This window comes from Bidens hawaiensis, unplaced genomic scaffold (genome assembly GCF_021521415.1).
Source record: "Bidens hawaiensis isolate Kalapana, Puna unplaced genomic scaffold, B.hawaiensis_p1.1 tig00026938_1, whole genome shotgun sequence".
Lineage (NCBI taxonomy): Eukaryota > Viridiplantae > Streptophyta > Magnoliopsida > Asterales > Asteraceae > Bidens > Bidens hawaiensis.
The window spans coordinates 52746-67756 of NW_027494350.1; the positions used below are offsets into that span (position 1 = coordinate 52746).

Here is a 15011-nt window from a genome sequence, read left to right on the forward strand (position 1 = left end):
AGACTCACCTTAAACAGGGACGTCTGCGCAGAAACCAACTGGATCCGCAGGACCAACCATGCTCAGAGACGTGACGTCCTTACGCGCAGTACGCAAGCTGGTCCCGCAGGAAATGCCTCCCAATGGTGAAGGACTCCGCCTGTCCCCGCAGCCTCGGATACAAGCCATTAGGGAAGGCCACCCGCGCAGCAAGGCTACACGCACAAGGCACTTAGCTCTCAATCGTTCAGTGTCACCTGAAGGAATGAGCGAAGCCGGGAACAATCCCGCACAAGGGCGGGAGGGGGAATACTCCCGCCCAAATAAGCCAGTCCGTACGATACAGGAAGATCTTCTGTACTGTACCTGACGAGGTATGAGAAAAAGATCTGACTAAAGATACGACAGCTTATAGACAACAGTATGGCGAGCAGCATGCTCCTACACTGTATGTCACTATTAGCCGCTGCCTACTCACCAACCCTTGTCATACCACGTGCGTAGCTGACGGTGGAAAAGGAATAGTATACAGCAGGCCTGGTCGCTGTCAGCCGCTACCTACCCACCAACTACCAGCAGGGCACGTGCGTAGGCTACTGTTGGTGGAACAGGAACACTGTTGCAGCCGGCCATACCTCCTTGGAAACCTACCTTCGGCTATAAATACCACAAATGGTATGACCATCTGATCTTATCTCATATTATATCATCATATTATACCTGATATCTGCTCTAGCAATCTCTTAATATACTTTTATATTTAAAGAGCAATCTAGTCTGATTCTCACGCCGGAGGGTGGTCACAAGGAGGAACCCCCCCTTCTCAGTGACGAGCTCACGGTCTGTTTTGCAGGTTATCAGAAGAACCATCTTCCAAGGGTCCAACCCATCGTGGGAAACATCTATCTAACCCCCAGGTTACCAGTAATCTGTCCGGGGTCCGGTTAGTGTTTCTTCAGCGTAGCACGGGATAACATCCCCATAAGTTTATATAATTATGTTGTAGAAGTACTGCTAGTAATCTTTGTTTAAAACATTTTTATAGTATGGTAAAAAGATTGTAGCTCTACGTATTATATATAGACATTCATTTTCAATAAGTTTAAGATAAGAATATCATGTAACTATTTTTTGAAGAGGTCATTAAATAATGAATAAGTTTGTAATTTTTTATTTTATATTTTGATTTGTTCATACTATTGTACACTTGTCATGCTTTTGTTTTATATTTTGTTTTCTTTATTATATCTATGTCGTCATTCTAATAAAAAAGGATGTGGTAAATTAAGTCAACGCAGACATGCAGTAACTTATTAATGAAGTATAGTAACGACGTAAATCTCTAGTAATATCAATAAAAAAATATTTAAAAATTAATAAGAGATATATATAAAAACCAGCTCTTCATAAAAAGTCAAAAAACACATGTTTAATACTTACAAACTGACAAGTATTGAATATATTTTTGTAGTTGGTGTGAAATGAGCTTTTTTAGTGGTTAATATACGACTAGTGTTGAATTTGTTTATATAATTTTCAATGCGTGACATTAATAATCTTTGTTTAAAACATTATTATATTAATTATAATCCGGTTTTCTCGGATCCCAGATCATTCAAAGATTTGATATTAGTAATTTATTATAATTTATGTACACTCTATTATCATATTAACCAACATAAGATGTATCAAATGTATCAAATGAATACAATGGAGCTTCTACTTCTAATACTCACCATCATTTTTTTCTTCTTCTTACATGCCATCAATCTTTACCGAAAATCTCGACTCCCACCCAGCCCCGTCGGCTTCCCTATCATCGGCAACCTCCTCAAAATTGGGCCAAAACCCCATGAATCCCTAGCCAAACTCGCACATAAATATGGTCCATTTATGACCATCAGGTTAAGGAGCGTCACCAGTGTAGTGGCATCTACACCCGAGGCGGCCAGAGAAATCCTGCAACACAAAGACGAGGCTTGTTCTGGCCGTCTCATCCCAGACGCTGCCACCGCTTTAAAATACCACGAAGCGGCCATGCTTTGGATGCCACCAAACGAAACATGGCGAGCCATGCGAAAAATGCTTAACATGCACCTAACCAATAAACAAAAACTCGACTCCCTTAGCAGCCTTAGGCAAAATGTGGTGGACGAAACTTTGAACTTCCTTCGGAAAGAAGTACCCGTGGACATAGGAAAACTTGCGTTTAATGTTGCGCTTAATGAGCTATCGAACACGTTTTTGTCACGTAATGTGGTTAGCTATGATTGTGATAATAATGTTAAGGGGTTTAGGATGGCCATTGAGACAGTGAAGTGCTAGGGAAGTTTAACATAGCGGACATATTTCCTATGTTGAAACCATTGGATCCACAAGGTATAAGGGGACAAGCTAAGGTGGCTTATGTTTAGTTGGAAGATATGATAGAAGGTTTTGTGAATGAAAGATTGAAACATAGGGAGTTGGATCTTCCTAGGTTTGGTGATATGTTGGATTCACTTATGGATTATAGTGAAGAGAAGGATGCCAAGCTTAACCTTATACACATTAAGGGTTTCCTTGTGGTAAATGCTCCATCCTTTTGTTTTTTCTTTTACAATATAGTTTAGTTGTGCTGGGATTGATGTTGGTCCTCCATAAAAATAATTAAAGTCTTTTAAACATACAAAGATTAAGTTCAAGTTGTAGAAAAAAAATAGTCTTTAAAAATAATTTTGTAACAAGTTTTGAAATTTTTTATCATGACATAGCAGATCCTTGCATCGTGCAACACCAAGAATTAAAAAGAATGAATCCTTATGTAAAAAAAAAAGACGTGACGTGTAAGTTTTCACTTCGTTGTGAGAGAATTTAAGTAAGAGTGTAATCTCTCAGTTATTGGTTGCACGTGTCCTCTTGGTGGATATTATTGGAAATTAAAAATAAAAAAAGTCAAATGGCTAATCTCAAAAAATCAAGTTTATTAAGGGGTACAATACAAACGTGTTAATCCTTGATGGTTCACATGCGAAATGTGTGTGAAAAGGATCGCGAATAATGATTGAAGTTGAGATAAGCTTAAAGTTCATTAGAGTTTAAGTGTAATTTTAATTTATTTGATAAGATTGCTGAATGTGTTTATCTATTGGTTAATTAAAGTTTGAGTCATGTTAGGTTTGGGTCTATTGAGTCTAGTAGAAATATAGGTTAGGTTGATACATTATGCGTGTAGAGTTTTGTGAATTGATTAATAAACAAAAGAGTCATGGTTGGAGTTTATAACAAACACATTTGTGCTTGTTCTAGTTTATCATAATATTCAGTTTGTGTGCATTTGTGTTTATCAAGATCCACGCCAACAAAATCTTGGTTGTGTTTCACAACGGGTCGTCGCCATTGTCAAGGAAAGCTTATCTGAGGCATCCCACCAGAGGGTGTCACGACCCCTTCGTAAAACAACATCAAGATTTTACCCATAAAAAAAACGCTCCATTTTGGGCATATTTATCGCCCACTACGGATACCCTTAGATGTGACTCAAAAATCAATTTCAGTTTAAAAACCAAAAATTAACTTACAAGTTATGAGGGCACGATAGTAGACATTGAACTACGAATTAATCAATTTAAGAACCTTATAAAGTCCTTTTATTGTGGCCCATCAAGTTAGTAATCATAAACTATGTATGATGAAATATTTTTTAAATACCAGGAATCATTTATTGCGGGAACTGACACAGCTTCAAATGCAATAACCTGGGCGATGTCCGAACTGTTACTTAACCCCGACGTGTTACAAAAAGTCCGTGAAGAAGTCAATCAAATAGTTGGAAAAGACGGGAAACTTGAAGAAGCAAAAATCATTGGCTTGTCATACTTGCATGCTGTCATCAAGGAAACAATGCGACTTCACACACCAGGTCCTCTATTGGCGCCTCACAAAACCGAGACAGAGGTCAAACTAGGAAACTATATTGTACCAGCCAATACTCAGATTTTTGTGAATGTGTGGGCTATTACAAGAGACCCAAGTTACTGGGAAAACCCAACGTCGTTTTTGCCAGAAAGGTTCTTGGGTAAAGAGGTTGATTTTATAGGCCAAGATTTTGAGTTAATACCGTTTGGTTCGGGTAGAAGAAGGTGCCCGGGTATGGCTTTGGGTATTAGGATGGTGAGCTTTATCGTTGCGTCATTTGTGTATCACTTTGATTGGAAGCTTCCGCATGCTAAAGATGAAATGGATATGAATGATGTTTTTGGTCTTACGTTACAAAAGGCAACACCACTTGTTGCTACACCTATACCCTTCAAATGAGTAGATGATTTCATGCTGAAATGGACACAAAATTGTTGTGACAAATATATGTTGTTATGTGGTGGGTATACTAGATAGTGGTATATCCTTGAGAGCATGTTTTCTATTTTTGGAATAAAAAGGTTTGCTATTATCCCATCATCCTCAGATTATACCATTTGTTTTGCTAAGTGATATATTTGTAAGTATGTTTTACTTACATTGATCTACTTATTTTAAGTATGTTTATTAAACTACCACTTAAATGACTCAATGATTTCGGTGTTGAAATGGTACGTGATTGTTGTAGTGGGTCGGAGTCGATATTTTATAGAAATGATGCTAATAATGTTGAACGTGGAACAAGTGAAACCAAAGATTGAAAGCCAACCACAACAAAGCGATATTGCTCAAAACTAGACTTATTGGGTTTATAACTCCACCCATACATATGACTCATACTTTAACTCAACTGCTGCAGTTTTGACTCAAAACCAAACACTATTTCAAACTAAACAAAATAGACTCAGGATAATGGATAAACCAAATTAAAATTAAAACGATAATGATAAATTTTGATCTCCTCCAAGCCACCCCACGAGACCAACCTATCCACCCAACAAGTCGATGATGCATATCGTTTAACAAATAATACCATATACATATGGTTATTCGGGAAATACAAGAAATATAAGTGAGGTGAAAGAGTTGTGTCTACGTCCTAAAAGACCAACTTGTAATTGCTTTTTTCACTAGTTTATAGCAACTGTCTTTCGCACTTTTGTAACATCCACAAATATTTTGGATTGAATATATACGCTTGTTAAGGTTTGAAATAAACTATTACAGGGGTGATATTGTGTTGATATGAGCTTTAACAACATATAAGATACGGACTAACTTGGTTATTTGATATTTATCAATCAAAATGCCATAAATATAAGTATGTTTATTAGCTAATTTAAGAGTGATGGTATTAAACGAGCTCGAGCTAGCACCCAAATAGAGATCTAAAAAGATATATTGGAACATATACTTTTATATAATGTAACTTTCGACTAATTAGAAAAGTTTGATATTTTGGGTTGGCGTAAAGGAATGTTATCCTAACCTATGATTTACTGATCGTCCAAACTTCAATAGTAGCTTCCGAATTTGTTTTGTCTGTTAGTGATAGGGTTATTGCCTTAAGACGAACAAGGCTAACTCATGAATTAACAAAAATGTGCATTTTTTTGAAAGACCACTTGGATGTGACAGAACGAATACATGTTTTTTCACTCGAAGGCAAAAATAATGTTGGAGCGGCAATACACAAGGATGGGGTTGTAGAGGGAATGCCGACCCCACTAAGCAATAAAGAACTCACTTCCATGAAAATTTAAGCATAAAACGAATACCAAGCAACGAGGATATCGATCCACCAAACAACAATGTGACAACAATTAAACACTGTTAAATAAAACACACTTGTAGTTTTCAACTTTTCATATTATCATGTAATGTTTTTGTACCTGACAATATTATAAGTTAACTTATTTTAGTTCTTTATTTTAAGATCAAATGTAATTTTCTTTTCTAAGAAGAATTAAACATCGATTTTGAAACCTGATACTATACATTGTCCATTTGTGGCATAGTGGTAGGAGGTTTAGATTAATTAGTGGAGACTCAAGTTTGATTATCACTTGTGTCACTTTGACACTTTAGATGAATATTGATGATGAAGGATTTGAGCTAGGTCTTGTGCAAATGCTGTCAGTTCAAACCCCGAGCCAAGGTTGCAAAAGTCACCAGACGGACTCTAGGCGGCCAACTGGGGAGTTGGGTGTACTCAAAGTAATCGGGAAGTACTCAGAGAGTTCTCGAAAATGATAAATATGAAGGAATTTTGAATATTATATATATGTCCAATATAATAATATTTAATAAAATAAGTGAATATCGATATAAATAAGATAAATACATTTTTAAATAATTAATTATTCTAAAATTTGTTAATCATTAACTAAAAAAAATGATATTGTTTTTTAATATTGTAAAAATATGAATTATGTTTTATTTCTTTAAGTCCAATCGGCCAAAGTTAACTGACTAAATGTGATTTGGCTGCGCTTGACCAGTTGACCACATTTAATCGATTTTTAGTAACTAGCCGGAGTAAAAAGAAACTCTCATCAGCTTCATACTTTGTAGTGAGTACTCGGCCTTGATGACCTACTTTTACAATATTTCCCCGAGCCCACCCCGGTTTTCGTTCCACTATGTGTTACGCCAGAGAATCATGCTCATGTGGTTGCACAACAATTGTCAAGCAGCAACCGACAGTATGATTACACCCAAACCAAACTCTGAAGACAATATGGGCCGGTTAAGATAATATAGTCGAGCTAAAGTGGAGAAACCAGACTCTATAAAATTGAAAAGTGCAATGACTTAACGCGCAAGAAAGTCTCGATACCATACCCGGCTCCACCGTAACCGGTTAAACATGGTTAACTAACAAGACCCGGTTATTAAACCCGAAACCATACGGGCCAATACCCGTAAGGCCATAATTCGCTCTATATATAATAATATATTCCCACAAGTATTCGTGTGTTCCAATTATTATTATTTCAATTTCACACAATACATTCATCCTCTGTTTGATTTGATTTGAATCGAAGCAGAAATCAACAACTCATCACCGTAATCTGCCTTTCATACTTCGAAATCATCCGATGGATCCTTCTATAGTCAAGTTCCTTGAGGAAGACGAGGTTCTATTATGATTATTATTATATATATATACACACTCTAATTCAATTGAATCAGTTCAATTGCTAATTGTTGTTAATTATTTAACATGTGTGTGTATTTACACCTTAATTTCATTTCCACAGGATGAAACCATGCATTCAGGTGCAGATGTTGAGGCATTCACTGCTGCCCTAAATCGAGATATTGAAGGCGATAATAATAATAATAATAGTAATAATAATAATAATAATAATAATAACAATACTAATAGTAATACTTCAACACCTCAGCCTACCACTACTACTACTACTACTACTGATACTGCCACTGGTACTTCACAATTCTCAATTTTGTCTACAGTTTTTAAATTTTTTTTGTTTACATAGTGATACAATTGCAGTTGGATGTCCAAATTAGGGTTTTTTTTAAGATTGAAATTTAGGTGTATATAATTAGGGGTGTGAGTGGGTTGGTTCAGCTCAGTTTTGGGCTAAAACTAAACCGAAAACCGGAATGTCAGTTTTTGAAAATCGATTTTTTTGGTTCGGTTTTGCTATTTGGGATTAAAAATTTTGGGCCGAGAAAAAGGTGGGCTAAAAATGATGACTTTGGGCCCGAATTTTTTGTTAGGTGATAATTAGCGGATTATTATTTATTAATTTGTTATATACTAGGTTATTGACCTGTGCGCGCCACGGGTGGAATATAGACAACTGACAACGTTAGTTAAACACACACAGACATGATGACTTATGTAATAAAGATGATGATTTAAAGTATATATAAAAGCTGTTATTGTTATAATTTGGGAAAAAATAAACATAATTGAGATGAAAAATTTATACCATATGATAAGGATAAAAGTACTAAGGCTAATAACCAAGAGAATATAACAACATTATGTCATAAAACTTATATACATGTATGTGTATCTGTTAAGTAATCCACTATGGAATCTTTAATTCAACCTACTAACTACATTCCATGGTGTATTTAAATTAAACTCAAACAATCTGAATATAACATTTGCAACAATATATCATGATGCATATACATATGTTAAACTTGTATATATAAAAAAAGAACAATAATAGCATAAGTCTGGAATTTTCAATATCTGATAAATATATGCATAAAATCTTGAATTAAACAATATAATTATTAATAATAAAATTCAGATGTTGATATAAGCAATTACCTTAATCATCATCGTACATACCATACCGAGAAAAAACGTGGCTAAAAATGATGACTTTGGGCCCAAATTTTTTTTGTTAGGTAATAATTAGTGGATTATTCTACATTTTGGTTAAAATATTTGGGTTAAACTATATATTAAGCTATTATAAATTGCTTAAAATCTAAAATAAAAGTCTATAAGTTTGGTTCGTTTTTAGGTTTTAGTTACACGCAAAACTGAAACCGAATTAAAAGTTTGGTTTTTATGGAAACATAAAACTAGACCGTGGGTTTTTGTTTCGGTTATATCGGTTTGTTTTTTTCGGTTTTGGATCGGTTTTACTTCGCGCAAAACCGAATCGAAAGTTTGATTTTTAAGAAAAGATAAAACCAAATCATTGGTTTTTGTTTCGGTTCGGTTATTTCGGTTTCGTGCACACCCCTATATAAAATGCAAAAGTAAAACATAATGGTGTAATTTGGCCAATGCAGAAGTATATAAGTAGGTTTATATGAAGATTAATTTGAAAGATTTTGACTTGTACACATGTTGTATGTGTATTGCAGCTTTATCTCAAGGAACCAGTCATACTCCAAGTCAAGTGTTTCAACAATGGCAATCTTCTAAATGTGAAGAGGAAGTTAAATCCCCGACACAAGAGCAACAACAACCATCTGCAATGGAGATAAACCGATATGGATCCAGTTTAGAACCTCAACATCCACCAAATGACTCCTCGCGTGATGTAAGTCAACCAAGCAAACCCAAAGAGGATCCCTCACTACAGCAACCTGACCAGCATAATGTTCATGTGCCTCAAGTTACCAATACGCAGAATGCTGATAAAAATCCGGCTCAAAATATAACACAGACTCAAGAAGATGAAGCTCAAATGCAAAGGATGCAAAGAGTGAGTAATCAGCAAGCAGCGAATAAGCCAGCTGGAAAGCAGGTTCCTTTTGCACTGTTGTTACCAGTTATAGAACCACAACTTGATAAAGATAGAGCTATGCAACTTCAGGGCCTATATGTTCGATTAAGGGTATAGTGATTTTTTAATGTTTTTCATTGTGCTATATGTTTTCTGAACTCATAATTATGCTAAATGTGTATGTTATTCTCAGAGCAATAATATTAATAAGGAAGAATTTGTTCGGCACATGCGAAGTCTTGTAGGAGATCATATGCTTAAGATGGCAGTCTATAAATTACAACAAGGGAAGGTAAGGGGAAAAAAACCTTTTCATCTTCTTTCTGGTTTTACGTCTGTTATGTACGTTCGTTTATGTGCGCTCATTTACTTTCGCTCATGTTTGTTTATATTTGTTCATTCATTTAAATATTCACTCAAATTTATTTATTGCTAATATTAATTCGAAATCAGTTTGATTATTATGTATTAAAACTTGCTCAGATGTATTTGTGTAATTTTGAAATGTTTGATGTAATGATGATGGCATTTTATATTTTAATTTTGATCTTCATGTTTATTTTAACTCATGTTGGTTTATATATGTGAACCGTCCATTTAAAAATTTAACAAACGAACTTAGACGAAAATGAACGTGTTCCTTTTCTTAACGAACGGACACAAGAAAATCCATTTGTTTAAGTGTTTGTGTTTGTTCAGCTAAAGTTAAACAAATGAGCGCACACCCGTTCCTTTTCTTAACTAACGAACGGACATGAACAAGAAAATCCGTTCGTTTAAATGTTTGTGTTTGTTAGTTCATGAGGCTACAGTTTAACAGACAAACACGAGCAAGCCCTGTTTGTTTGAATTCATATCGACAGTTACACACGAAGAGATGTAGTATAATGTTTTGTTTCTAGATAGGCCATAGATATGCCATGCCATTGCTTATATAAGGATAATGGAAAATACATTTAACCAAATTCAATCAACCTGTTCAGGTTACTGCTAAACCGAGTGGTTTACCAATGGATAACAATGCTCAAAAGCAACGGTTATTAGATCACCAATCAGATTCACACGGAGCACAAACAATCCATAAACCTTCTAATGTTAATCCTATTAAGCAAGAGCGGGACCCGTTCCCAATGCAAGGACTGGGAAAACAACATCAACAACACATGCCTTTTCCACAACAATCTTTTCCGAATTACGGGAATACCCCCGGTAACTATTCTAGTCCAAACATGAACATGCCTGCACAGCCCTTTAAACAGCAGGCCCGTGATTTACAAATGCGGCAAGGCCCGGTTCCAAACGCGTTTAACGACATGAAACGGATGCACACTGGAGGCCTTGCTCATTTCACAGGTAATTCAGCCCACTGGCAACAGTCAATGCATAAAGATCAGAGTATGATGCCATCAATGGGCTATGCAAAACAGGAGCCGTTGGATCAGATGAATGATCCACATAAATCCCAAATGTCAGCACCACAGAGTCAGATTGAATCATCAAAGGATGAAAGTTTTGAGATGATGTCATCAAGGCCCGGTTTTTCATCGTCTATGAATAAGCCTGAGGTTATGTCTATTACTGCACAACTGGAGCGCCAGAATGCGGTAATATATTATTACATTATTATTTTGAAGTTAAGTACAGTTTTGTCCTTGTGGAGCTGTGGCCTCACCCAAATAACGCTTTTTAGTCGTTTAGTTTAAATCTGACTTCTTTAGTCCAATAGTGTCATATCAATTAAAGTGCAGCCCACTAACCCCATCCCAGTGTTCTGTTAACTTTCTGTTAAAAGACCAAAATAACCTTTGGATTATTTGTTTCACTTAGTCAAAAACCATAAAATCTTTGGGACCCACTATATTAATTTTCTCCCCAGTGGTATTATTTTTAAGAGGGTCCTAAGGATTTTATGACTTTGATTAAGTAACAAGCAATCCTGGAGTATGGGGGTTAGTGGGCTGGATTTTAATAGATATGAAAATGAATCTGTTGGAATAAAGAAGTCAACTTTAAACTAATGGATTAAAAGGGTTATATGGGTCAAACCAGTAGACTTAAACCGTATTTATTTAATCTGTTTTTCAAATATTTGATCAGTTTGTTTAGAGGTTAAGTTTTTGACTAAAAGGGTTATGTGGGTCAAACACTCAAACCACAGGGACTAGTACTGCATTTGTTTTGATCTGCTTTTTCAAATATTTGATCAGTTTGTTTAGATGTTAACTTTTTTTAATACAGTCTGCTGGAAATTCTTCACTGGCATCTGGAAGTAATGCAAAGACTCCACCAAAAAAGCCGACTGTTGGTCAGAAAAAACCATCAGAAACACCTATTTCCTCACTAAGGTAAAAAGTTGTTTAGCCAACATTTTTTTTTTTCAAATTATCAGGCTTGTAAATGAACACGAACGGAGTATGTGCCTGTTCATTTGGTTAACTTTAACCGCACAAACGATCGAACACGAACGATTAAATGAACAAGGTTTTCTTGTTTATATTTGTTTGTTAAGAAAGTTAACGTGTTCATGTTCATCTATGCTTGTTGATATTTGTTAACGGTATAAAAAAGTTATTAAAACTAGACTAAATAAATTTAAATGAACGGACGTACATGAGTGGTCTCGAACATATGTGAATGAATGTTTACGAACAAGGCACATGTTCATGTTCGTTCGTTTAACTAAATGAACAAAACGTTTTTTTGTTCATGTTCTTTCGTTGATTAAATAAACAAACATAAACGAACTTCCTGCGGAACGGTTCGTGGACGGTACGCCAAACGTTTGGTTTGTTTACATGCTTATTGCTTACAAATTATAATTTTGACTTCGCTATTTTTTTTGGGTATACATCAGTAAGAAGCAAAAAGTGTCGGGAACGTTTTCGGATCAAAGTATTGAGCAGCTTAATGACGTGACAGCAGTCAGTGGAGTGAATCTCAGGGTATGTGTTCTTCCTTGTCACGACATGCGTTTCATGAAAACCAGTTAGTTCATTCAGTGATGATTTTTGTCTTCTAGGAAGAGGAAGAACAGTTATTTTCTGGGTCCAAAGAGGATAGTCGGGTTTCAGAAGCTTCTAGAAAGGTTGTTCAAGAAGAAGAAGAAAGGCTGATTTTACAGAAAACTCCACTTCAGAAGAAATTAGCTGAAATCAGTTAAGACTTGTTAATAATTTCATCATCTTATAATACTATATGATAAACAGAATGTGTCTTACAAATTTGAGTGTTGTAGTGACAAAATGTGGTGTAAAGAACCGAAGCAATGATGTGGAACGATGCTTGTCATTGGTGAGCTGCAAGTTAGCTTGTTTAAGTAGTTATTTTTATGAAATTATACAGCTTTAAATTTTAATGCAATTTGGTATGCAGTGTGTAGAGGAAAGAATGCGAGGATTGATTAGCAACTTGATCCGAGTTTCAAAACAGGTAAATAGTTTGTACTCAATCTTTTATAAATCACAAGTCTCATAAACACAGTTATAAATATATCATTTTTTTTAAATAGCGGGTGGATATTGAGAAGCCGAGGCACCAGACAGTTGTCACATCCGATGTTAGAAAACAAATAATGTCAATGAATCAAAAAGCGCGGGAGGAATGGGAGAAAAAACAGGCTGATGCAGAAAAACTCCAAAGAGCTGACGAGGCAAGTGCGCTTTATCGTTTTTTGTTTTATAATGTTCAAGGGTAATTTTGTCATTTCACCTAGACTTTAACAGAAAAGTTAATAGAAGTTAGTGTTAGTACCAAACTTGTTACAAATTAAAACCATGAACCTCGACATGCAACTTTTCGAAGTTGGTACCCAAATCTGTTACTTGCCCAAACCACATGGATCATCCGTGTAAATGCCCAAACATGTTATAAGGTTAAAACCACGAACCCCTAACATGCGATTTTTTGTACCCAAATATGTTACCTTGCTGAAGTCACAACCGTATTTGTAATTAACTTTAATGTTAATAATAATAATAATATAAATAAAATTTGACATTATTTGTAAATGCAGCCTGAAGGTAGTGGTGACGGTGAAGATGGTCGCGGGAAATCACTCAAGGTATAAAAACAAACCATTTTGTAGTTTTTTAAAATAAAATTATAATAATATTTATATATGTGAGAATTGAAGGCAAATAAAGAGGAAGATGATAAGATGAGAGCCACAGCTGCCAATGTTGCTGCACGGGCGGCTGTAGGAGGAGACGACATGCTCTCAAAATGGCAGCTAATGGCTGAGCAGAACCGCCAGAAACGTGAAGGTGGGACTGATACGGGGTCTACTTCCCAGCCCAGTATAGATGTTCGGCCTAAGCTGGCCCAGTCAAGTACCGAGAGAACTTCAAAGGATAATCCAGATACCGAGAGGATGACTTCCAATACTGTCACTGCTAATCCTGGTTAGTATATATTATAAAAAATGCTCATATTATTTAAGTTACTCTATGAAATTAATTTGTATCGTGTCCTCGTTAACAAACAGGCCCGGTGATAAGGAAACCGACTAGGAATCAAGAATTGGCAAAGAGTGGTAGCATTCCACGTACTATCACGGTGAAGGATGTTATCTCGGTTTTGGGAAGGGAGATTCAAATGTCGAGGTCCACGTTAATTTATCGGCTCTATGAAAAAGTACGTTCAGAGTCTGCGTCTGAATAGTAGTAGTAATAATAACAATATATGACAACAGGCATCTATTTATGTTGTTTAATAATATACGGATATTGATGTGTTTGTTTGATGATGTAGGGGCTTATTACATTAACTTCTAACATAAAACCAAAACAAATTACATTAGCTTTTAATCAAAATGATACACAAATGATGCAACGATCATACCCTTATCATCTATAACCGAAAGACATTCCTTATAACGTCGACGTGTACAGGTTTTAATGTCCGTGGCTTTTAAATGCGTTTGCTTTTCTTCAACTGTTTCATTTATGCTTGATGGAATTCACTACTTCTCATTCGACCTTCATGTTCTGCTTGATTTCTGTAGTCAAAACTCGAGTGACGATACAGTGGTCTCTGGGTGTTTATCTAAATCAATAAACATCTTCATATTTCATATGGGGTCTGCAAAATTGGTGTGAAAGTTCCAGTGCAATTACCATGGGTGTTGCATTGTTTGTAGAATTGTAGGTATTTACTTACTAATTCTTCATAATTTAACTTTAATCATCGGAGTTTTGTGTTTTCGACAACAAGCTATGTAAAAATTCATCGTTCCATTTTTAAAATTTGCCAAAAATCTCGGATTTATTTGTTTTCGACAACAAGCTATGTAAAAATTCACCGTTCCAATTTGAATTTTTGCCTCTTAACAAAAATCTAAGATTTATTTGGTTAATATGGAGCTATATAGTTTGTAGGTATTTACTTGCTAATCTTAAATATATATAAACGAAGCATTTAAAAGCTCTGTTTGCTCCGTAAATTCTCTAAAGCTACCAGATTGTTTTATAAATGGACACTTTTTATGCATTTGAGCCGAATTCACGGGTATGAGTCTCACCAAACTCAGATAGCCTTTAAACGAGCTATAACATCCCATTAAATTAAAAATTAATCTTAGCAAATATTTGATATGAAAATCATATAAAATATGGATACACTAAAGTTAATATTTGGTTTTAAAAAAAGATATTATTTAATACTAAGAAACAATTATATAGTAAAAAGAATAAACGGGTCATTGGTCTCACCAAACCAAGATAGCTTTTAAACGAGTTAGAACATCTTATTTATTTGCGCAACCTTTTCATCATCAAACTCTATGCATATTATTAACTTTCTTACAATAAATAAAATTAAAATAAAAAAATATATATAAATATTAGAAACGAAAAATGTAAAACAACCCCGTAATACAGTGGATAAAACCTAGTTAATACAAAAGTT

At 35.2% G+C, this 15011-nt stretch overlaps 1 protein-coding gene and 1 pseudogene across 2 annotated transcripts; both read left to right on the forward strand.

Annotated features, from left to right (window-relative positions):
- Positions 1 to 1689: 1689 nt before the first annotated feature.
- LOC143574466 (geraniol 8-hydroxylase-like) lies at positions 1690 to 4275 on the forward strand (annotated as a pseudogene).
- Positions 4276 to 6867: 2592 nt separating this feature from the next.
- On the forward strand, positions 6868 to 13843 carry LOC143574454 (transcription initiation factor TFIID subunit 4b-like). 2 transcript variants are annotated; one of them, XM_077059066.1, is made up of 14 exons: positions 6868 to 7016; positions 7140 to 7326; positions 8743 to 9218; positions 9301 to 9399; positions 10091 to 10711; positions 11346 to 11452; positions 11962 to 12049; positions 12127 to 12262; positions 12343 to 12398; positions 12480 to 12536; positions 12616 to 12756; positions 13120 to 13167; positions 13240 to 13507; positions 13591 to 13843. In XM_077059066.1, the coding sequence occupies exons 1-14, from the start codon at positions 6978 to 6980 to the stop codon at positions 13764 to 13766; spliced, it is 2499 nt and encodes an 832-aa protein (XP_076915181.1). In that variant the 5' UTR covers positions 6868 to 6977; the 3' UTR covers positions 13767 to 13843. The 2 variants fall into 2 exon arrangements, with proteins under 2 accessions (XP_076915181.1, XP_076915182.1); XM_077059067.1 differs by having other exon boundaries at positions 11346 to 11447; positions 11957 to 12049.
- Positions 13844 to 15011: the final 1168 nt, after the last annotated feature.

Excerpts from the sequence above, each read along its gene's own strand:
- LOC143574454 (XM_077059066.1), top strand. The coding sequence starts at position 6,978 with ATGGATCCTTCTATAGTCAAGTTCCTTGAGGAAGACGAG. Across the intron at positions 7,017-7,139 it reads AGTTCCTTGAGGAAGACGAG|GATGAAACCATGCATTCAGG; the intron begins GTTCTATTATGA and ends TCATTTCCACAG. Across the intron at positions 13,168-13,239 it reads GTCGCGGGAAATCACTCAAG|GCAAATAAAGAGGAAGATGA; the intron begins GTATAAAAACAA and ends TGAGAATTGAAG.